Here is a 22,958-nt window from a genome sequence, read left to right on the forward strand (position 1 = left end):
ACAGAAACTTAGCACTACAACCTCAGAGCCATTAAGGGCTTTTTAAAGCAGAAGGTATGGGAATGACCCTAGTCCAGATCTTGTACCCTTAAGTTCTAAGCCCATTGTCAGAAAAGTTCTGAGTCCGTGTTGTTCAGTGAGGTGTTCAGAGTTCAGTGAGGAATTTCAGACCACGCTAAAATTTCCATCTTATGACTGAGGGCAGCTCTAAGATTTTGTGCACTTAAAACCCCGAAAAATGTTTTAGAAGGGAGCTGGGATGAATAAAACATTTTCCCTTTTAAAAAAATCACCTCTTCCATTACTTATTTCTTCTGCATTTTGATAAACTTCTTGAAAATGAAACACTTCTAATGAACTCCAAGGAGCTTTCTCAAATTACCTCCACAGGGGACCAGAACAAGATCAGAAACACAATTATTTTGATTTGAGTGCTTTCTTGAAGAGTTGAACAATAAGACAAATGGAACAACCATTAATGCATTTTCTTGTATTTTCCACTTAGTAGCAAATATAAAAGGGTGTTGGTTGTGGTCTTAAATAATATCCACCACTCTTTTTTTAAAAAATTCAGTTTTATTTTACAGAATAAAATATACAGATCTTAAATGTGTAGTTTTATGAGTTTTGACAAATGTATACACTCATATAACCACACCCAAATCAATATATGCAACATTTCCATCACCACTGAAAGCTTTCTTGTGCCCTTTCCCAGTCAATACCCCCAACAAGAGGCAAGCTATTTGGAGTTCTGTAGATTAATTTTGCCTGTCCTTGAACTTCATATAAACAGAATCATACAGTTAAGTACTCTTTTGTGTCTGGATTCTTTTGCTCCACACAGTATTTTGAGGCTCATTCATGTTGTTGCACGGATCAGTAGTTTGTTCCTTTTTTTTTTTTACTGCTGAGTAGCATTCCATTCTATGAATGTACCACTATGCTGGTGATGGACATCTGGGTTGTTTCCCACTTGGGCTGTTGTAAATACAAAAAATGCAGCTTTGAATATTCATCTATGTCTTTTTGTGCACATAAGTTTTCACTGCTCTTGGGAAAATACTTAGAAGCAAAACTGCTAAGTCATAGAGTGGATGTATATTTAACTTTTTCGATACTGCTTTCCTCTTCGGCTGCTCCGTTCTTCTTTCCTGCCAGCAATGTATGAGAGTTCCAGGTCCTCTACATCTTTACTGAGACTTGGTGTTAACAGTCTCTGTAACCTGAGCTATTCTAGAGGTATGTAGAGGTGTTCTGTTGTAATTTTAACTTGCATCTCTGAAGAGAAATGTTAGGATCGTTTTCATGTTTTAACCGTCTTTTTGTATGTCTTTTGTGAAATATCTTTTCAATTCTTTTGCCCATTATCCAGCTCCTTAATTAAACTTTTGTTGAGAATGTGGCCTAATCAGGCAGTATTCTGTTGACTGCTCATGTTCTTTAATAGAGAAGCTATATGCTGTATGGACAATGAGGCAGCAATGGCAGAAATAAACTGGTTAAGAGCATTAGACTTGGATCTTTCCAGTTTAAATTTCGTAGGACAACCGTAGAAGCAACCATTTAATTTGTAAAAGGCTCCATGTGCTATTTCAGTTCAGTTTTAGAACACAAATAACAATTACTCTTTAACCTCAGCATAAAATTAGGGTTGGGGGAAATATCTAAAAGTAGTGTCACAGCCTAGGTAATAATATTTTTTCCATACGGCATTATATTTTGAAACATAATTTTACTCAAGGACTATCCAAATTTGTGTCATGATGAACATATGCTAAAGGCTCACTTAAAAGTTTTGTTTTAGGGGCACCTGGGTGTTTCAGTCGGTTAAGCGTCCGACTTCGGCTCAGGTCACAATCTCACAGTCCGTGAGTTCGAGCCCCGTGTCAGGCTCTGTGCTGACAGCTCAGAGCCTGGAGCCTGTTTCAGATTCTGTGTCTCCCTCTCTCTGACCCTCCCCCGTTCATGCTCTGTCTCTCTCTGTCTCAAAAATAAATAAACGTTAAAAAAAAAAAAGTTTTGTTTTACAAGTCAGCAAATTAAAAAATACAGCCATAAAGATGTCATTTCAGGGATAAAATGACCTCTAAGATCCTTTCCAATTCTAAGAGTTTATGACAAAGAAGTATGCATAACAGCAACTCTCAAAGTATTAACAATAATGAAGTTAGTCATTAATACTAATGGTGGACAATAATATAGGTTGATTAGGGGCACCTTGGTGGCTCAGTTGGTTAAGCGTCCGACTTCAGTTCAGGTCATGACCTCACAGCTTGTGGGTTTGAGCCCCACGTCAGGCTCTGTGCTGACAGCTCAGAGCCTGGAGCTGCTTCAGATTCTGTGTCTCCCTCTCTCTGCCCCTTGCCCTTGCTCTCTCCCTCAAAAATAAATAAACATTAAAAAAATTTTTTTAAATAATATAGGCTGATTAATTCAATAACTATTCACAATCACTATTCCCTTTTTGTTCCTCTACTGTGAAAGCTGGAAAGCCAAATACTTCACCTCCTATTATTATTATTATTATTATTATTATTATTATTGCCTCTGGAAGTGGCTCTGGGACATAATTCAGGCAACTGAGGAATAGACTAAAGACACCAGTGAGGGCACCCCATCCCAAGTAAAAGTATCTTCCCAAGTTTCTTTTTCTTGCTAAAGAAAACAACAACAACAATATCCTTTTGCCCCTCATTTTTCCCTAAGAACGTGAATATAAGACTAGAAAATATAGTAGCCATCTTGGGACTATGAAGAAGAGGTATGAGAATGAGGCTTCATGCCAAAGACGTTGAGAGCAGAAAGAAGAGAGCTTGGCTCCCAAGGGTAACACTCGTCACTTACTAGCCCTAACCTTCCCACCCCTAGACTTTTTGTTGTGAGAGACAATAAACCACTATCTGTTTAAGACAGTGTAGTCGGGTGTTCTGGTATTGCCAGACAAATGTACTGTCGGCTGATTCATTAGTGTTTAAAAGAAGATCTCACTCTTAAATACAGAGAACAAACTGAGGGCTGCTGGAAGGGAGGTGGGTGGGGGGATGGGCTAATTGGGCAAGGGGCATTAAGGAGGGCACTTGTTGGGATGAGCACTGGGTGTTGTATGTAAGCGATGAATCATGGGAATCTACCCCCAAAACCAAGAGCATACTGTATACACTGCATGTTAGCCAACTTGACAATAAATTATATATAAAAAAATAAATTTTATTTAGGTAACATTCAATGCGATATTGGTTTCAGGAGTAGAAATCCATGATTCATCACTTACTGTATGTAATTATTTTTATATGTTGTTGGATTCAATTTGCACATTTTTTATAATTTGTGTCTATGTTTATCATAGATAATGATCTGTAGTTTACTTATGATGGTTTTATCTGGCTCTCTTTTCTGGGTAATAACAGGTCTCATAAAATGAACTGGTCAATGATTTGGGCAATTTCTCAGTTCTTTCTCTGTTTTGGAAGTGTTTGTAAAGGACTGGTATTTTTTAAATTTTTTAATTAAATATTTCATAAATTTAAGGATAAAAAAATTAAATGAATTAACATATGTAAAGCTCTTAGAAGATATTTTGGTACCTAGTAAGTGTTACACAAGTTTTAATATTACTACTGACCGTATTTCAGCAAGTTTTTAATAGGGAATTCTGATTTCTCAAAAATATTATTAAAACGTATATAAATTACTGTTAATCAGGGCTTCTCAACCTCAATGGTATTGACATTTTAGACTCAATGATTCTTTGTTGGGGGGGGGGCTGTCCCATGAATTTTAGGATGTTTAGCACCATCCATATCCCCTATGCAATAGATCCCAGCACACCTATCAGTTGTGACAACCATAAATGTCTCCAGACATTGCCAAATGTCTCCTGCAGGGCAAAACCATTACCTGGTTGAGAACCACTGCTATAAATCTATCAAGGCTACAAAAGGAACTACATAAATTTATAGTTTAAAATATTAAGTAATTTTGAAGGGCGACTGGGTGGTTCAGTCGGTAAAGCATCCAACTTCGGCTCAGGTCATGATCCAGGAGATCATGTCTCCTGGACCGTGGGTCTGAGCCCCACGTCGGGCTTTGTGCTGACAGCTCAGAGCCTGGAGCCTGCTTCGGATTCTGTGCCTCCTTCTCTTTCTGCCCCTCCCCTACTTGTTCTCTCTCTCTCAAAAAAAATAAAACATTAAAAAATTTTTTTAAAATATTAAGTAATTTTGAAAATATAAGAAATGCTTACAAAATGTAAAGAATAGGAAACTATGCCAACAATCCTTTTTTGAACTGAGGTGTTTCAATATAATTTTGGACCTTTATACTTGGGTTCATTTTTTCCCGTTAAGTGTAGCGGCCAGTTAAAAATGTGTGATTCTCTTTGTCAAGCGTGTTTTAACTAGTAAAATAAGGCTTATGCTCAACACTATAGTTTCCAAAGATAATCGTTGAAAGGGAAGGTAGAAGATCACTTAAATTCGACATAACAGAGGCCCCCATGATTCCTAAATTCTGATAGAACAGGCCTTATAAACAGATGATCTATACCAGCAGTGTCCAACAGAACTTTCTGTCTTGTTGGAAATATTTTATTCTGGGATATCCAATATGGAAACTATCATACACATGTGACTACTGAGCATCTGAAATGTGGCTAATGTGACTCAGGGACTGAATTTTAAATTTGAAGTAATTAAAATTTAAATATCTACATGTGGCTAGAGGCTACATTATTGGATAGCACAGACATATACCCTTCAAGAAATTATTTTAACTGTTATTTTCTTCCTTAGGAATGTCTTTTGTCTATGGCAGGCCCCCTTTTCTCCTTGCCCTATAAAGAAGGTTACAACCAGGCAAATATGAGTGGATGTAAAGGACAGGTATGAAGGCAAGGTAGGTATGCAAAGAAGTGGAAGCAATGTGAACAACTTACTTCAAGGGGACACCCCTTCTCTCCCCAGAAATGCTATGGAGCACAGACATAGCACATCTTGTTAAATAAAATAGAAATGGGTTTTCATAATCCACACAATAGATGGTCCTTCTAATCATTATATTGTATACCCTGCAAGTGAATGTGGTTTGTCCCTTCTACTTCTCAGACATTATGCGTCTCTTAGAAGGTTCATTACATTACACTTTACAAATCTGTTGAAGGGGCACCCGGGTGGCTTAGTTGGTTAAGTGTCTGACTTCAGCTCAGGTTATGACCTCACGGTTTGTGGGTTTGAGTCTCGCATCAGGTTCTGTGCTGACAGCTCTGAGCCTGGAGCCTGCTTCAGATTCTGTGTCTCCCTCTCTCTCTGCCCCTCCCCCTCCCCCACTCATGCTCTCTCTCTCTCTCTCTCTCTCTCTCTCTCAGGAATAAACATCAAAAAAAAATTTTAAAAACCCACAAATCTGTTGTAAATCTAATATTCCCTAACAGACCCTGTAGTCTCTGAAGATAGGAAACTTATTTATATTTAAATTCTTTCTACCATGAAGGCAAAGCCTCATATATAGGAGGGAAGGAGTAAATCACAAATCTCTAATATAAGTATGTTATAAATACATAATTTCTACAAAGGTTTAGAAAAAGCAGAGCAGGAGTTAGTATAGCAGACATAATTTATAAGGAAGGTCTAAGAATCACCACTAAAGAGTTAGATGACAATTGTATTACATCAGCCACACAAAACCTGTTCTTTACTATGTATTTTTCAGATTTATAAAGTCACGTCCCAGGTGATCTGACAAGAATTCTGATTATTTTGTTACATACAATTTGGTACAAATAATGTAGTTGGACTTTTTATATAAGTCCCAATACATTTAGTTGATAGGTAGCTAGCTCTTTAAAGGCTAGGATAAAATACAAATGTCATAGAACATTTCATCTGCACTGAAATAGTTTCAAAAGCTTTTAACTGCGATGTTCATCTGGGTAGTTTTTTCTAACTCTCCCCCCTGCCTGGTTTATACACACATACTTCTTTGAAAATCATTGTGGGACAGCCCACTGTTGCTGATGGGAATGTGCTTCTCAGATGTGTTGGGGTGGTTTTTAAAAAGTTGAAAACCCCTCTCCTAAAAACTCATGTTGGCAATTCTGCACAGGTTGTGGGTGCACACAAACATTCTAATTCCTACAAGAATCATCATTGAAAACAAGATAATTTTTTCAAGGCCATCCTCTAGGCACAGATCAGCAGTGACAACAGTGAACTATATGAATGAACTATATGAACTATATGAATGGCTAACAGTTACTGATTGCCTGCTATGGTTCAGATACTGTTCTGGGCGGTTACCATGTATTATTTCATTTAATCTTCATAGCAACTGAAGTATATAATATTGCTGTTCCCATTTTAGTTGAGCAGATAGGGACAGAGAAGTTAAGAATCTGGTGCAGTATCACACAGGTAGTAAACGATAGAGTCAAGATTCCAGGCCAGGCTGAGTGGCTCCAAAATTGCAATCCTTCTACTATTCCACACCACAGCTACACTTGCTCAGGGAAAGCTTGCTTGCAGCCAAGTTAGGAAAAGCAGATCCTTTTCTGATCACTGACTCAGGTTTACTGAGTGCATGGACAGGAGAAGGCAGCAAGTTGATTATAACACTTACTACTCTGAAAGGCTATGAAGATGAAAATTGAGGGTTTAAAAAAAGGTACATTTTCTAAGCTATATGGGTATCTGGCAAAATCAAGTGGTCAAAAAATGCACCCCATATGCTTATCAACGAGTCAATAAAATATTCCTAGTGAGATGGAAAACCTAAAATTAAAGTGAGAGCTCAATATTTACAAAACCTTTTTTTTTCTTTCCTTTTGTGAGAAAGAAAGAGCATGAGCGGGGGAGAGGGGTAAAGGGAGAAGGAGAGAATCCCAAGCAGGCACCACCATGACCAGCACAGAGCCTGCCTGGAGGCTCACCTCAACCGTGAGATCATGACCTGAGCCAGTATCAATCAAGAGTTGGCTGCTCAACTGACTGAGCCACCCAGGCACCCCATACAACCTTCTCTTTCTTTCAAAAAAAATTTTTTTTTAATGTTTATCTATTTTTTAGAGAGAAAGACAGACAGACAGAATGGGGGAGGGGTAGAAAGAGAGAGCGAGACACAGAATACAAAGCAGACTCCAGGCTTTGAGCTGTCGGCACAGAGCCAACATGGGGCTCGAACCCAGCCCAGGAGATCATGACCTGAGCCAAAGTCGGACGCTTAAATGACTGAGCCACTCAGGTGCCCCTCTTTCTTTTTTTTTTTAAATGTTTCTTTTATTTTTTTTTTTTAATTTTTTTTTTCAACGTTTTTTATTTATTTTTGGGACAGAGAGAGACAGAGCATGAATGGGGGAGGGGCAGAGAGAGAGGGAGACAGAATCGGAAACAGGCTCCAAGCTCCGAGCCATCAGCCCAGAGCCTGACGCGGGGCTCGAACTCACGGACCGCGAGATCGTGACCTGGCTGAAGTCGGACGCTTAACCGACTGCGCCACCCAGGCGCCCCGAATGTTTCTTTTATTTTTGAGAGAGAACATGAGAAGGGACACAGAGAGAGGGGGACAGAGGATCCAAAGTGAGCTCTGTGCTGACAGCAGAGAGCCTGATGCAGGGCTTGAAATCATGAACTGTGAGATCATGACCTGAGCCAAAGTCAGACACTTAACCAACTGAGCCACTCAGGCATCCTACAAAACCTTTTCTTATTATAGAATCTGGAAATCATGTTGACCCCATGATTAGAAATAAATGTGACAGGCAGGTCATTAAAGGCCTCATTACAACCCTTCACAAAAGCTCACAGTGCGACCAGTAACCTATGTTTACAACAATTAACTTTTTCTTACAAAATGTTTATTGAGAACAGTTAAGAAGAGTGCTCTACCCCGTAACTAAAAATACATTATTTTTTAAGTGCCACTTCTATTAAAGGAGCTTCCAAAATTGACTAAAATGAAGTCACAGTAGCGCTTAACTATTCTCAGAGTTTTACATGTGTGCTAATTCATGTAGTCTTCAATTCTCGAAACAATCTAGTGAGGGAGATATTATTGTTATTTACATTGTATAGGAGAAAACTAAGTAACTTTCTGAAGGTCACACAAGCGGAGGCGCTGGGATTCAAATTCAGGTATCCTGGCTCTAGGGTCCACTCTCAGCCATTAAGTGGAGCGTCAAAATGCAGAGAAGATATTTTTCCTGTCGGACATTATTTTGTTGAACAAAACCTAACCGTGGCAGAAATGGAAATGACATAAAATGGCTGAAGAGGAGCTCCTCTACAAAGATTTGTCATGTGTTTTGTTATATCAAATGTTCAATATAAAATATATTTGAATTTTATATTTAAAAATATTTGAAATACATTTATACTTTAATTCCAATCTTCCTTATATTCAAACCAACAGTATTTTTCCTCTAAATATATATGTTTCTAACTGGGCTTACTAAATTAACCATGGAAAATTTCTAACTTTCTTTTCAGAGCATTATCCTGAAAAGTTAGCTCTTGGCAATAACTTTAAAAAGCAGAAAAACAGGGGCACCTGAGTGGCTCAGTCTGTTTGAGCATCTGACTCTTGATTTTGGCTCAGGTCATGATCCCAGGGTCGTGGGATTGAGCCTTGCGTGTCAGGCTCCACGCTGAGCATAAAGCCTGCTTAAAGAATCTCTCTCTCTCCTTCTGCCTCCTCCCTGCTTGCATGTTCTCTCTCTCTCTCTCTCTCTCTCTCTCTCTGAAAGATAAAAAAAAAAAAAGTGCTTCCCTGTTAAAAATTCTGTAGAAAACATTTTTAAAAAGTTACATTTATTATCAGATGTCTACTAAACTTCTAAAGGAACATTTAAGCTTTTTTTTTTCTCTGACCCTAAAGACTTCTACATTAGCTTCAGTTAAATAAAACAATTTTGAGCTTATTCCTTATGCCTAGAAGACTGCCAAGTGAATATTCAATAACTACGTCATTGAAATTTCCAACCGTGCAACTAACATGTAAATCAAAAGACTGTACACTAAGTGTGATCTACCATTTGAGGGGGTAGTTCTTACTATCAATGAAAATGCTCCCATGTTACTAAATCACAACAGTCTACCTTACTGCGGTCTATATATGGTGATCACACACACACACATCCATACGTGGATCAGCCTGCTTCTTCATGTTTCCTGGTGTAATTACACCCAAGTATATACATACTGAAATGCAAATGAATTAGAATATACTTTCCTTTTACTTGTATTTTATAATTCAGTTATTTTATATTTATATATTACAATTATTATATACACTTTAATTATGTGTTAGTTATGAATTTCAGGATAGTAATGGGGACATAGTTTATAAAAAGGAATGGGTTTGAGAGGGGAAGATTTACTGATTTAGATGTTACTTGTGATATAAGAATGCACCTTGCATTGATGGAAAATTAAATAGGTGAAGATGACCAACATGTTTCCATTATACTAGCAAAAGAAAATTCAGTATTGTTTAATCCAATGGAAAGAAAAGGCTGTTCAATGCCTAACTTTTGCTTTAGAACTCATAATTAAATGTCACAGTGTGTCTTTCTGATGAAACAATATGTGCTAAACTTTCAGATGGCTATGCAGATGAGCTGATATCATCCCAGGATGGGTAGGACCAGTGCTGCTCTGTCCCAGCCCCTCCTCCTCTTCCACCCTCAGATGGCGATGCGGAGTAGAAACAGAGCTTTGTTCGGCAGTGGGCCTGTGGTTTTGCTGGGTGGAAAATCTACTTATGACTCCATCCTTCACGCTGCATTTACGTTCTGTCATACTGACTAAAATAACTAGACATTCTTACTGATTTTCTCTTCAGTGCAAAGCCAAATATTTGGTTCACATTTTATGGATATATCCTTTTAAAAATGTCAAACAAAAGCTGCTAAAATAGCTCACTGTACAATGATAAGCATTCAAGTGGTCAAACATTTTTGTGTATTGTAATTAACTTTTTATCTCATTATTTAATATGCATGTACTACACAATCAGGATTATGAAAGCAAAATAAGATTCATTTCTAATGGATACACATGTTTCAATAGACTTTACAAAATGAACCATATAAGCAAGTTATTAAATATGACCTGGAAAAGCATCTTCAATAGCAGAACTTGCAAAAGGACACACACACACACCAAACTAAAAAGCCTAAGTATAACTCAAAAGAAAAATTATTTGAAACTGCTGTCATTAATTTACAAAAAAGAAAAATGATCTGGATAAATTACAAAGATGGGAGCCAATACTCTTTCCAACTACTTCTCTAAGCTGAAACACGGTGCCCCTATTGATTCTTCTTCAACTGAAAATCCCTGAAAAGGGGCACCTGAGTGGCTCGGTCGATTGAGCAACCGACTTTGGCTCAAGTCATAATCTTGCAGTCCATGAGTTCGAGCCCCATGGGCATCAGGCTCTGTACTGACAGCTTGGAGCCCGGAGCCTGCTTTGATTCTGTGTCTCCTTCTCTCTCTGCCCTTAACCCACTCACATTCTGTCTCTGTCTCTCTCAAAAATAAATAGACATTAAAAAGATTTAAAAAAAAAAAAAAAAAAAGGAAAGAAAGAAAATCCCTGAAAAAATAAGCATATATAGAATGTGTTGTGATACATGGTTTGGGGCAGAAGTAGTGAAGTAACTACATCTAAGCAGGGTGACTTTCCCACTTGTCTCATTCCTCCTAGTCTGCACTTACATATTGCCCCTCAACTCTGTGGTTTCACCAGGTGTTCACTGAAGACACACATTCACCATATGTAAACTTACATAAACCTCTTCAAAGTCTTTGCTGGACTGTACTTATAGCTCTAGTCACAGTTTTCTGTAAGATATGATTATGTTAATCACATGGTTAAGTTTCCTAAACTTGATAGTATTATACTTAATATTATAGGATAAAAAGGTGCTTTATTTACCCCATATGGTAATTAATTTTCTCAGTAAACTGTGAAAAAATGCATAATAAAGCAAGTTTCCAGAGAAATCAGATTAGTATGAAATATGAAAACCAATATGAAAGCCTATGAATTCTAGTTTTTAAATTATATTTTAACATTTTTTTATGTATCTGCATCACTTAGATATAAGAAGATTCAGATTGACAAACTGAAGAAGTGAATGATAAAGATTTATTTTTCAAAATTCATAGCTTGTGGCCTTTATTATGGAATAATTCAAAATAAACTTGTGGTCCATAAACTGTTACCAGATAACCTCCACTAAATGTGAATGAGTTTGATAAAATTTAAGTATTTTCTCACACTTCTACATTTCCAGGTAATAAACTTTAACTTTTATTACTACCAAATAAGAGTATATGAATATTTTTTCAAATTAAAGCTTTCACTTGACATATTACCTTATTAACATGAAGCTTAAAGTTGTACATAAAATTGTAATAATGATGGGGAGCCTGGGTGGCTTAGTCGGTTGAGCGTTTGATTTCAGCTCAGGTCATGATCTCACGGCTTGTGAGTTCGAGACCCGCGTCAGGCTCTGTGCTGACAGCTCAAAGCCTGGAGTCTCTTCAGATTCTGTGTCTTTCTCTCTCTCTCTGCCCCTCCCCTGCTCACACTCTGTCTCTGTCTCTCAAAAATAAATAAACATTAAAAAAAAATTTAAAAATTGTAATAATGACAATTCAAATGAAGTAAACAGAATAAACCATTTATTAAAACACTGTGTAATAAAATAAACTTTTTGACCCAGTGCTACAGTAGTAAACATTTCCCCCTCATTAACATTCTACCTAAAACAGTTAAATTACAACATAATCTGACCAGAACAAATACTTCTGTTCTTTACTATTCAATGTTTGGACAGTGAGGTGAGTACAGATTTAGGTTTTCTTGATGAACCAAAGATAGAGGATAATAGCCTAAAAGACAACCACAATTCCATATGCCTGAAGATTAAATTTTATTTACCCTGTTCACTGGTCCAAACTTAAAATTTTCATTATATCATACAAAGACTTCATGAATCACCCCCTCCCAGCCAAAAATAAATATGAGGGACAAATTAAGGATAAGAGATGGGTTTTAAACTGCACTTTATTTGTTTCTGTAACATTGTCTTTTTTTTTTTTTTTTTAACTGATCAACTATAAGCATGCAACAAGTTCTCTTCTGAATGGAACTGCTTCCACAACCCCCTGGATACCAATAAGCAAATTATAAAGTCATTAAATTTGTAGCTCTCTCCTCCTTTAAAGCACTTCTAAGCAGTGTGTGGGATACATACCACAGAGGTAGGAAAGACCATCTTTAATAAATTATCTTCTTAATTGTAGAGAATTTCTGAAAATAAAACAAAATGCTAAGCCATGCCTTTGATGAGTACCAAAGGACCACAGAGCCATCTCCTCCTATTTGAAGAATTAGTTCCCTGGAGTGTTCTGGCCTTTGTAGGGCACTTGATAACAAGATCCACCAGGGCTCCAAACAAATGCACTAAGAAAGCCTCCACTCTCATTTGCCGATTCTTTGGACCACCCAATCCTGCTGGCAGAGAGGGCAGCGATTGTTCTGTTTCACCCACAGAGACATGCAGCAGTTGTGGAAGGAATGATTACATTCTCCCCAGACCACTGAAAGGAAAAAAAAAAAAAAAGAATATTTGACATTACATATTTTAATTTAAATTATCCAACTCAAAATTACAGGCTATTTTATATTATGAAGAATAATCATGATTCATAATCTTGAATAAAGATGGCTAATTAGTCAACATTTTTTCTATCTATAAAGAAGTAACAACTTACCTGTGTAAACCACACTTAAGAAGTGAGATGAGGCGCTGTGACTGGGGGACTTTTTCATCATTGTTTAGAGTCTGTGAGTGATGTGGTGGCCCCCAGCCCCTACACAGCTCCACATGCTGTCTTCCTGAAGTTAGGAGATTAAAGAACTTGAGCCTTCCTTAGATCCCAGACCTTCTCAGTCAAAGACTGACCTTGGAGACCTTTTGATCTTTATTTATTGAAAAACATCCTCCTGATTTTTATTTACCAACATGAGTTTTCAGTTCATAGTAGTCTGTTATAAATAGATGACATACTTCTAAACATTATCAGCTGTACATCTACTCAGTTATTTTCTAGAAGTGTTGATGTCATCCATAAGCAGTGCAATTCCTCATGTGACAAACACATGAACTTTTCAAAGTGGTTGGCTAGAAACAGAGGACTTTCTGTGATCAAAGAAAGGTGCCCTAAACCTCACAATTCTCAAGTTAAATATTTCTTAAACCAAGGGCAATCTCCCATAATCTGAAATGCAATCTCAAATGTGGGCTTTATTTGTCCCTTGCTTGACCTATATGATAACAGAACAATGAAAGAACATGGAAAAAAAGAAAAAAATAACCAACTTCTTATGAAAACTGGCTACAGGGAGTAGGAAGCAAAAGGAAATCACTTTAAGTGTTTCAGGGGGAAGAAACAGGATTTGATAAATACTGAATACATCATTATTAAAAAGCTATATATAAACCACGCAAACACAAAGTACAAAGTTAACCTTTCATTTTCAGAAAAGCTTTTATATATAGCAATCTAGAAGTGATGACTTCAAGAACTAGGACATAAAAACCTTTGAACTGCTTAAAATATTTATCCTAAAGCAACTTTTGTAGTCCCAGGCTATTAGCAAAATTCAACAGATTTCCATATACAAACTACATTGCAAAAGAGAGCACTTAGAATTTTTTCTATGTTGGCTGAAAAGTTAAATACTGAATAATAACAGTACTGAAAACTGCAATGCTTTATTAGAATAAAACCCTACCAAATCTGACCTATAACACAGTTAAAATTTAAATGACATTTTGGTAATCCCTTACAGTTTTCTTAACAGAAAAGAATTATTTCTTTGTTGATTATCAAATATTTACTATGGCCATGTCTGGAATATATAATCAATTCTTCTTAATTACAGGCAATAAAAGAACTTGCAGATTAATTCCATTAAGGCCTTTTGAGAACTAACACATTTTACATTAATAATAGATCACTGCTTTACAGTTTATTTTTATGTATTGATAAAGTCAATCTTAATCACAAATTCAAACATCCCCACTGAGAGAAAACCTTCAGTTGAAAAAGCAAGAGAATGAAATTACAACATACCAACACAATCCTCTTGTTTGTTTTCAGCTTGACATCTAAGACAGGCATCTAAAAGTAAACAAATAGCAATTCTCATTCTGATGCTCAGAATGCAATTTCTAAAACCCAGACACTTCAAAGTCAAATAAAAGCCCAAAGGGTTAGAGATGGAGATAAAAGATTCAAACTATTTATTTCTCATCTAAACATAACTGTTTAAAGATGAATAAAGTGCAAGGCACTCTACTCATTTACTTATGACCAGGAGCAATTTCACATGGGTTACTGACCCTCTATTTTCACCAGCTCTGATAAAAAGGTGTCCCCGAGGTGGATTCAACCACCAGAGAAAACTATGCCATACTTCATTATACTAGAAGTTCCTATAAGCTCACTGGGCATGCTCACATAGATCAACCTTGGGGGTAGCTTATTTTCAAGACACCTTTTAAACGTAAGCCATGCATATAAATTGGTATTTGCCTGTACACACATAAAGAAACTCTAGAAGAATAATCAAGTAACTAATAATAAAGTCTACCTAAGAGAAGATGGAATGGGAAGGAGTCTTCATTGTATAGTTTCTTAAAATTCTGAATTTTGTGACTGTATGATCTATATAAAAATTAAATTAAAACTAATTTTTAAAGAACCTCTTAAATACTAGATTCTCTCTCTCTCTTTTTTTTTTTTTAAGAAAATGCTCCTTCTACAAATATGTCTGAGTCCAAAGCATTTATCCAACAATGGCAATGTATTTTAATAATTTACTTGGGAGTACATTTTAGGAATGGGAACCTAAAGGGTATATTAGTTTTCAAAATTTAATCTATACTACTATTTGCTTGATGAAGGAGGTACTATAGGATATTTTAGGGACCGATGAAATGGATTCATTCACTAGCTGGAAGAGGAGTCCAAGATAGGTAAAAGGAAGTTCAAACCAACAACAACAACAAAATAGTTTTTAACATAAATTAGAGAAAAAGAATTCTGTAAAAATAGATACACGGTGGAGCTGAAGCCTGGTCCTTTTCTTAACACTGGATTATGCTCAGGCATTTGTTTGCTCCTCTCTGCATGCTCTTACCCTAAAAAAACACACCACCCTGGCCACTTCGGTGTGGACTGAAAACAACCACTGCCTCCTGAGGCTTTCTTCAATCCCACAATTACTGAGTATCTGCTCTGTATATGGAGTTATGCACTGGGGACACCAAAATGACCAAGTCTGGGTCCCTGGTCTCACCAGGAAATGGGGAGGTAGGCAGGCAAACAACTAAATATCATAAGGATCATGATATAAGGGTGAGGACACAGCTCTGGTTCTGTATAATCACAGAATTACAGTCTGTGTACCCAACTACCTCTTTCACAAATTAGGAAAACAAGACTCCAGAAGGTATGTCAAATGTCCAAGTTAACATAAATAGCCATGAAGGGTTACTCTGGCTCTTTACAACTCAGCAGTACTAGCAAACCTATTTTCCTCTTCTTCAACACTTGCTCACTGTGCCATCTGCTCCTTTCAGAATGAAGGAAACCAGAGAGTGTTAACCACATCAGAATGGGCTGACAGGCAGATCTAGGATCAAGAAGTCGTAACAAATCATTTAGGTGTATGAGAGGAATTTGAAAATTTAAGGAATTAAGTGGCCTCTTTTGCAGAATCTAGGAATCTCGGGATTATGACTGACATTTGATTTAGACTCATTATCAAAACCCAACCTAAATCTATAAAAAGTCCTAAAGTTTTAGATAAAAGAAAAAAATTCTTTTCACGATATTCCTAAAATCTAAAACAAAACATTTCTAAGGAGTACAATAACAGTAACTCCTTTTAGAATGATGCTAACTAGGGTTAGCTTGGGAAGTCTGAAAAACAAACTTCCTTCTGCTGTCACCTGACCACTAAATGGATTTTAACACCTCATAAAGAAAATACAAAGGTCTAGTCCAGAACACTTTGCTGAACTCAAAGTACAGCTGTTGCAAATCTGCAAAATTAATCCACAGTAGCAGAACACTTGCTATAATTAGAAAGCTAATGTGAATGTGAAACATTTATAGCCCATATTTTGACTTACTCCAAATATCCCAGTAAAGTTTATGTGTTGCAAAGATGTCAACCATTACTCTGAATTCTGCATTTCTACCTACAGATCTAAAATTTTTCTTTGGGTAGAAATATAAACCACACTTTTCAGGAACATTCTTCATTTTGAACTAAAGGATATTTAGGGGATAAAATTTTTAGCAAAGCTTGTCTTGCAAAAGAAGAAAAGATTAAGTGGCCTGGATAAGTTAACAACGCCACCCAAACTGGAAGTTATGATTCTAGTTCTTAAGTAAGGGGTGGGGTAAGGGGGCTGTATTGCAGGCCAATAAGCTAGGTACTTTTAAGACCTAATATGCAAAACAAGTGGATCATGTCTGAAATCAAGTTCTTTCAAAAGTAAAAAGTAAAAAAAAATCTGAATCCCTTTGCTGTAAATCCTCTTTGAAGCAAGTCCTCATGAATAAAAAACAAGTGTGTACTAAAGAGTGTAAATTGAAAAAATCTCTTGATTCTGGTAGGTTTAAATTTCATCCCTTGAGAGAGAAATTCTGTTTATTTTCTCCAATTCTGTCATTTTTCAGAGCAAGACACAAAGTTTTCAAGCTATACAACCTCAGTTTTCACCTACCCCCAAGAAACAAAATTAAGATTCTCTCTCAGTAGTTTTAAATGCTCTGTTTAAAAAAATAACTGGCATTTAGAATAGCATCTCTTTTTCAAGGTGGTCTGAGACCTTAAAAAAGACAGGATATAAAATATAAAAGGATGAAGCTGTTCTGAAAGGTTTCGCGTGGCCCAGTAGTTTTATTCGAAATATCATAGAAAGAAGTTAAGACTTAATTTGTACAACAGGGCTCTCCACAAAGGCCTGACTCAGACAGGGCAGGATCTTCAGAAAATGGCATCCTTTGATAGGAGGGGCCAGAAAAAGTTTTATGTTTCTGAATAAAGGGCTTACATTCTTCAACTCCCATGAACCTTAAAAATATTCGTGAACCACACTGTATCCCCCTTCAAGACAAGCGAGTGCCATCTGACCCATCCTGAAACATCCAGAGTTAAAAGCCCGCAGAATAGCAGTAGCTAATTCGGAAATGGCAATGGCTAGGAACATTTTCTTCCTTTCGCCTCTCAAGAGCGAACTGAGGGTGTCGTTTCTGTGGAAGATGACTCCAGAGCATCACTTTGGTGCGTCACCACAACCATTAAAGTGCCCTACTTATTCAGGGCCTTTACCCTGACCCCTTTGCGGTTTGCTTTTAGGCATGGAGCTGGCCAAACAAACCCAAGTGGCTTCTCCCAGCGGCCAACAAATCATCCAGTTTTATTTCCTTGGCCACACCCATCACTACCAGAAATTACCTTAATTCCTCAGCTCACTGCCCGTTTCTATCCCTAGAATACCAGGTCCGGGCGCTGGGCGCCTGCTGAGCCCCAGGCGGCGGCAGCAGCAGCCCTCGGGCCAGCAGCAGCACCGGTGGCTCCCGGCACCCCCGCCCCCACTCCTCTGGACTGGGGTCTCTCCCAGCCTTCGCCCGTCCTCCACGCCCAGAATCGGCCCGCGGAGGCCGTAGTTCGGCCCCGGCCTCGCGTGCAGCGCTTACCCATCACCTGGACCCTGCAGATGGCGCACGTATCGCACTCCACGTCCCAGCTCCACATGGCCACCGCGTTCCACTTCTTGAGAGAGAACATTTTGTCGCCTCCTGACTTGGAGCCTGCGCTCCCGGAGTGAGAGGACAGGGCGCAGGATTCCTCGCCGTCTTCCACGTCGGCCATGGCGGCGGCGCGGAGCCGACAGCGGAGACGTTAAGTCGGGGTAGGCGGGCGGCTATGGCGGCTCTGTGGGGCCGCCCGGCGGGCCCACAGCGCCGCCTGCAGGCCGCGGGCCACCGCGGTGCCTACGACAAGGACCGCCCGGATTGGCTGGCGCGGCCCAGTGACGTCACATGACGCTAGCGCTTTGGCGCATTTCTCCCTGCACCTCGGCTCGCTGGGGCAACCCCAAGGGCTGAGGGCCTCCAGGGAGTTTCCGTTGTGAACCCCGGGCGGTGTGCTGTTGAGTGTTGCTCTCCCGTGCTGCGGAGCACACTGTGCAGGCATCAGATGCCTTGCTGTGTGACTTCGTGAAACTTACCACTCTCACAAATTATCTTGTTAATATAACCATTTGTCTCGTTCCACCCCCCCGTCCCCCCCCGCCCCGCGACTCGTAAACTCTTTCAGAGCTGGGACCAGGCCTTTAACACCACCTTCTTCTTGGTATCTAGGAAACGTCTGGCCTCAGAAGTTCTGAGAAACCTGGTTTAGTGGTTCTCAAACTTTTTGGGCTCAGGACCCCGTTATACTTAAAAATTATTAGGACCTTAAAGAGACTTTATGTAAGATGCATATATTTGCTTTTTAATAAATTTTAATTGAGTGAAAAGAGAGAAATAGCTCTGAATACTATTATGCAAATAGTTTTGACCTATTGGTCCCCTGGAAGGATGCCAAGAACCCTGGCATCCAGGCTCCGAAAACCTCTGATCTAGTTTGACCTCCTCCTTTTAATAAGGTCCAGAAAAGTAATTTAAGGAGTACACTGCTGTTACGTGAAGCTGACAGTTATGAAACGTGGGTTCTTCTACTTTTAGCCCGGGGTCATGTTCTTCCGTTTTCTCAAGCAAAGCAGACAACATATTCATTTAAAAGATAAGAACGCTGAGGTAGTGAACGCCTAAGGAGATGCCTGATCACCACCACCACCTAGTGGTGGACACCTGTTACCAAAGGTTTGGAATTCAGAACATCCGATCTCCTCTTAATGGGCCTCTCAACATCTCTTGGTCTCCTGATACTGGGCCTTGTGCCTGGATAGGAGCTAACCAAACTCAAGGAGTTTGGCAGAGGATACAAGGATGCATAAATATGTAAAAATGGAAATATGGACACAGGGTCACATTTGGCTAGATGCTATGTGTGCTGCTTGTTGAGTGGCTAGATGCTATGTGTGCTGCTTGTTGAGTGGCTAGATGCTATGTGTGCTGCTTGTTGAGTTGAAGTGCTGTGAAGGACAGAGATAATGCTGAGGACTGATGCTGTCAGGAAAAGCCTCATGGAAGAGGTCAAGTTTGAACTGGGGGGAGATGGGAGGCCCTCCAGACCAGGAAATGAGTGAAGAAAGCACTCCTCTCCCAAGCTGTCAGCCAGAACAGAGCAGTAGAAGTGGTGGCAGATGTTAATCTGACCACACTAACTTTATGAGCCAGATAAAAATGCTTGTAAACAAACCCAGATGAACCATACAAAACACATGTTCTGTTCATGTTAAACGACCACACATCAGACTAGAGACGGCTCTAAATGCAAACATCTAACAAAGGAGGAAGGCCGGTACTAGACAAGGATAAAATGCACTCTGCTGTTGGGAACGGGGCGGTTTGAAAGAAAAAGGAGAGACATGCAGTTGAAATGCTGAAAACTCAAGGACACTCTCTTTTCCCTACACTTTAACATCTCTTCAACCGGACAGAACTTCCCCTACCTGCTCCAGCTGGATTGCTCTCTGTACTGAGGAAAAATGTACTCATCTTTGTGTCTTCACTCACTGCTCTTTGCCAACATATATTCCTATAATATTTCTGGGAAATCACAGCACTTACTGTACTCTTTTGTCACCAGGTCACATAGCAACCAAAAAAGGCTATTACTGATGTTTATCAAACAATTTAAGTGTTTGTTCTTAAAAAGTTTATTTATGTATTTTGAGAGAGAGAGTGCACAAGCAGGGCAGAGAGAGAGAGAGAGAGAGAGAGAGAGAGAGAGAATCCCAAGCAGGCTCCACACCGTCAGTGCAGAGCCCCCATGGGATTCTCTCTCTCCCTCTCTCTCTGCCCCTCCCCTGCTTGCACGTGTGCATGCTCATGCTCTGTCTCTCTCTCTCTCTCTCAAATAGACATTAAAAAAATGAAAGAAATTTAAATTGACCACTCATAAATGATAAAAATGTTAAAATAGTAAAATGATCTACAATGAAAAAAAGCAAGTACTGTTAATAGACTCTCCAGAAATTCCTATACATGTACAAACAGATACATAATACAAATCATTTAAAAAATTTTAATTGTGATAAAATACACACAATGAAGTTTATCACTATTTTGTGTAGAGTTCCATAGTATTAGGTACATTTACATTGTCAAAGTTTACATTTACATTTACAAAGTCCAGAACTTTTTCATCTTCCAAAATGGAAACTATATTCATCAAACAATTTTCTATCTGCCCTTCTTCTCTCAGGAACCAGCATTTTACTTGATTTCTGAGTTTGATTATCCGAGGTATCTCATATAAGTGGAATCATACAGTATTTATCTTTTTGTGACTGGTTTATTTCATTTAGCACAGTGTCTTCAAGTTTCATCCATGTTGTAGCATGTATCAGAATTTCCTTTTTATTTATTTATTTTTTTAAGTTTATTTATTTTTGAGAGAGAGAGACAGAGCACGAGCAGGGGAGGGGCAGAGAGAGAGAGTGAGATGCAAAATCTGAAGCAGGCTCCAGGCTCTGGGCTGTCAGCACAGAGCCCGACTCGGGGCTCAAAGTCATGAACGGTGAGATCATAACCTGAGCCAAAGTCGGATGCTTAATGGACTGAGCCACCCAGGCGCCCCAATTTCCTTCCTTTTTAATGTTTAGTAATATTCTATTGTGTGGACAGGCCACATTTTGCTTATCCATTCATCCATCAATAGACATTTGAGTTACTTGCACATTTTGACTCTTGTGAATAACGCCACTGTGAACATGAGGGTACAAATATCTCTTCATAACCCTGCTTTCAATTCTTTTGGGTATATACCCAGAAGTGGGATTGTTGGTACATATTACATATTACAACATTTTTCATGAGTTTTTTTACACATATTATTCTCTAGCCTGCTCTTTTTGTGTAGCATGAGAGGACACTTTCCACATAAGCACTTCCATATGCACAGTATTCTTGATGGTTGCACAGTATTGCCCCATTTCTCTGAGGATTTCTCTGAGAAGCCTTTGAGAGACATTTAGCTGTTTCCAATGTATAATAAGCAGTGCTGCAGTGAACATCATTATAAATATTTTCTAACTCATCTGTGAGAGTATATACGTAAAATAAATTTCTAGAAGTAGAATGCCTAGGCCAAAAGTTATGTATTTTTAATTTTGATAGACGTTGTCGAAAGACTTCTAAAGAGGCACAAAGATTTTACACTCCGACCCAGTGGATGTCTGTGGCAGATTTCAAAAAGGTCTTTTTTTTTTTTAAGCAGGAACAATTTCTCAGGAGGCCTCACACACTGGATGTGTAAGTTCTGAAGATCTGTTATTTCAACTCTTAAACTCTATTATTGTTTACTTTTAACGGATGAGAATCTTGTCTTCCTAGCTAGATGCTAAGATATTTCAGGGTGGACATAATTTACTCTACCCATCCTCAACTCCACAGATAGTTTGGTTCCACAGACTTGCCAGAACTTGTTACATTTGTATATAATATGAATGACAGTCTTGCCTTTTAAAAAATAACTTTAATTAATTAGTTAATTAATTAATTTTTTTAAGTAGGCTTCACACAGAGCCCAGTGCCCAACACAGTGCCCAACACAGAGTGCCCAACACAGAGCCTGAACTCACAACTCTGAGATCAAGACCTGAGCTGAGATCAAGAGTCAGACAGCTAATTGACTGAGCCGCCCAGGTGCCCCTATTTAATTTAATTTAATTTTAAACAGGCTCCACACCCAACGTGGGGCTTGAACTCATGATCCTGAAATCAAGAGTCTCATGCCTTCCCAATTGAGCTAGTCAGGCACCCCAACAGTCTTGGTTGTTGTGATTTTCTTTTTTAACTTCAAAAATGAAGAGGTCTTAAGTCTTTTTTTTTTTCTTTCTTTTCCTTTTTTCTTGTGTAGCTGTTCCAAGTGAAATAACTGGAAACATTCAATTCTAACATCAACAATAATAGTAGCCACTAATATTTATATTTGAGCATGCACTATGAAACAAGTATTGTCCCAAAATGCTTGACATGTGTCATCTCATGAGACAGGTGCTATTCTTATCTGTATCTTGCATCAGGGAAAACTGAGGCTCAGCGAGGCTGACTTGGCTAATGTCACACACCTGGAAAGCAGCAGTTTTCCAGAAAATTTCAGTCCATTTCATTCCCCAGTCCATGTTTTTCATCCCTGCACCATATTGTCATACATATGACTTTCAACTAATCCAATTTATCATCCATACATCGGTCAACTGTACCTCTTGCCTTTCCCATGGAGCAGATATCTTCATGGGGCAGGGGGATAAAGTGATTAGAAGTTTCCTCATTTGGGGAAGATCCCCATTTTGGGAGACGCTGTCTTTCAGAAAGTGGTTATTACTTCCAAATATTCCTATTGTTCCCAACTATAGATATACTTATGGAAGTAGTTTCTTTCTTTCTTTCTTAAAGATCACAACTTCCTTTAAATTATAAATTTCACATGCACATAAGAAGCCCCAGAGAAGAATCCTACCTATTTTTACTAAGGCCAACTTGTGAAACCCACATTTTCAAAAATGACAAGCATTATAGGATTAACACTACTTTGAACTTTCATAAAATAGTCATCAAAATTTAGAACTTGAAAGAGGCACGGTTCCAGTGAAAACTATTATTATTGAACAAGCAATATCTTTCTAGGCTATGAAGATAGATAGCACCCATAAAAAGATATGGCATCCACATTCAGTTTTTAGCCTGTGAAATAAT

General features: G+C 38.4%; 2 protein-coding genes and 1 long non-coding RNA gene across 6 annotated transcripts in view; all 3 read right to left on the minus strand.

Moving 5' to 3' along the window:
• Positions 1–886: 886 nt before the first annotated feature.
• LOC109260246 (uncharacterized) lies at positions 887–10,544 on the minus strand. The gene is made up of 2 exons (XR_002076921.2): positions 8,542–10,544; positions 887–981 (listed from the first exon to the last, which is right to left on the minus strand). It is a non-coding gene; the product is annotated as an uncharacterized LOC109260246 (long non-coding RNA).
• A 1,118-nt stretch (positions 10,545–11,662) lies between these two features.
• On the minus strand, positions 11,663–18,064 carry RNF7 (ring finger protein 7). Of its 4 annotated transcripts, none has more exons than XR_008422564.1 (4): positions 17,794–18,064; positions 14,145–14,192; positions 12,780–12,903; positions 12,490–12,605 (listed from the first exon to the last, which is right to left on the minus strand). XR_008422564.1 is itself a non-coding variant. In XM_019438332.2 (4 exons), exons 1-4 carry the CDS (start codon positions 17,959–17,961, stop codon positions 12,587–12,589), a joined length of 366 nt encoding a protein of 121 aa, XP_019293877.2. In that variant the 5' UTR covers positions 17,962–18,061; the 3' UTR covers positions 12,490–12,586. The 4 variants fall into 4 exon arrangements, 3 of the variants coding, with proteins under 3 accessions (XP_019293904.2, XP_019293886.2, XP_019293877.2); XM_019438332.2 differs by having other exon boundaries at positions 17,787–18,061; XM_019438359.2 differs by lacking the exon at positions 12,780–12,903 and having other exon boundaries at positions 11,663–12,605; positions 17,794–18,055.
• Positions 18,065–20,269: 2,205 nt separating this feature from the next.
• Positions 20,270–22,958, minus strand: part of LOC109260202 (uncharacterized) — a 52,877-nt gene continuing 50,188 nt past the window's right edge. Inside the window, exon 11 of the mRNA XM_053903762.1 lies at positions 20,270–22,946. Within this exon, the coding sequence (XP_053759737.1) occupies positions 22,935–22,946 (12 nt within the window). The 3' untranslated portion in view covers positions 20,270–22,934. The remainder of the gene's footprint in view (positions 22,947–22,958) is intronic.

The sequence above is a fragment of the Panthera pardus genome, unplaced genomic scaffold, assembly GCF_024362965.1.
Source record: "Panthera pardus isolate Hobbes unplaced genomic scaffold, ASM2436296v1 HiC_scaffold_16, whole genome shotgun sequence".
Lineage (NCBI taxonomy): Eukaryota > Metazoa > Chordata > Mammalia > Carnivora > Felidae > Panthera > Panthera pardus.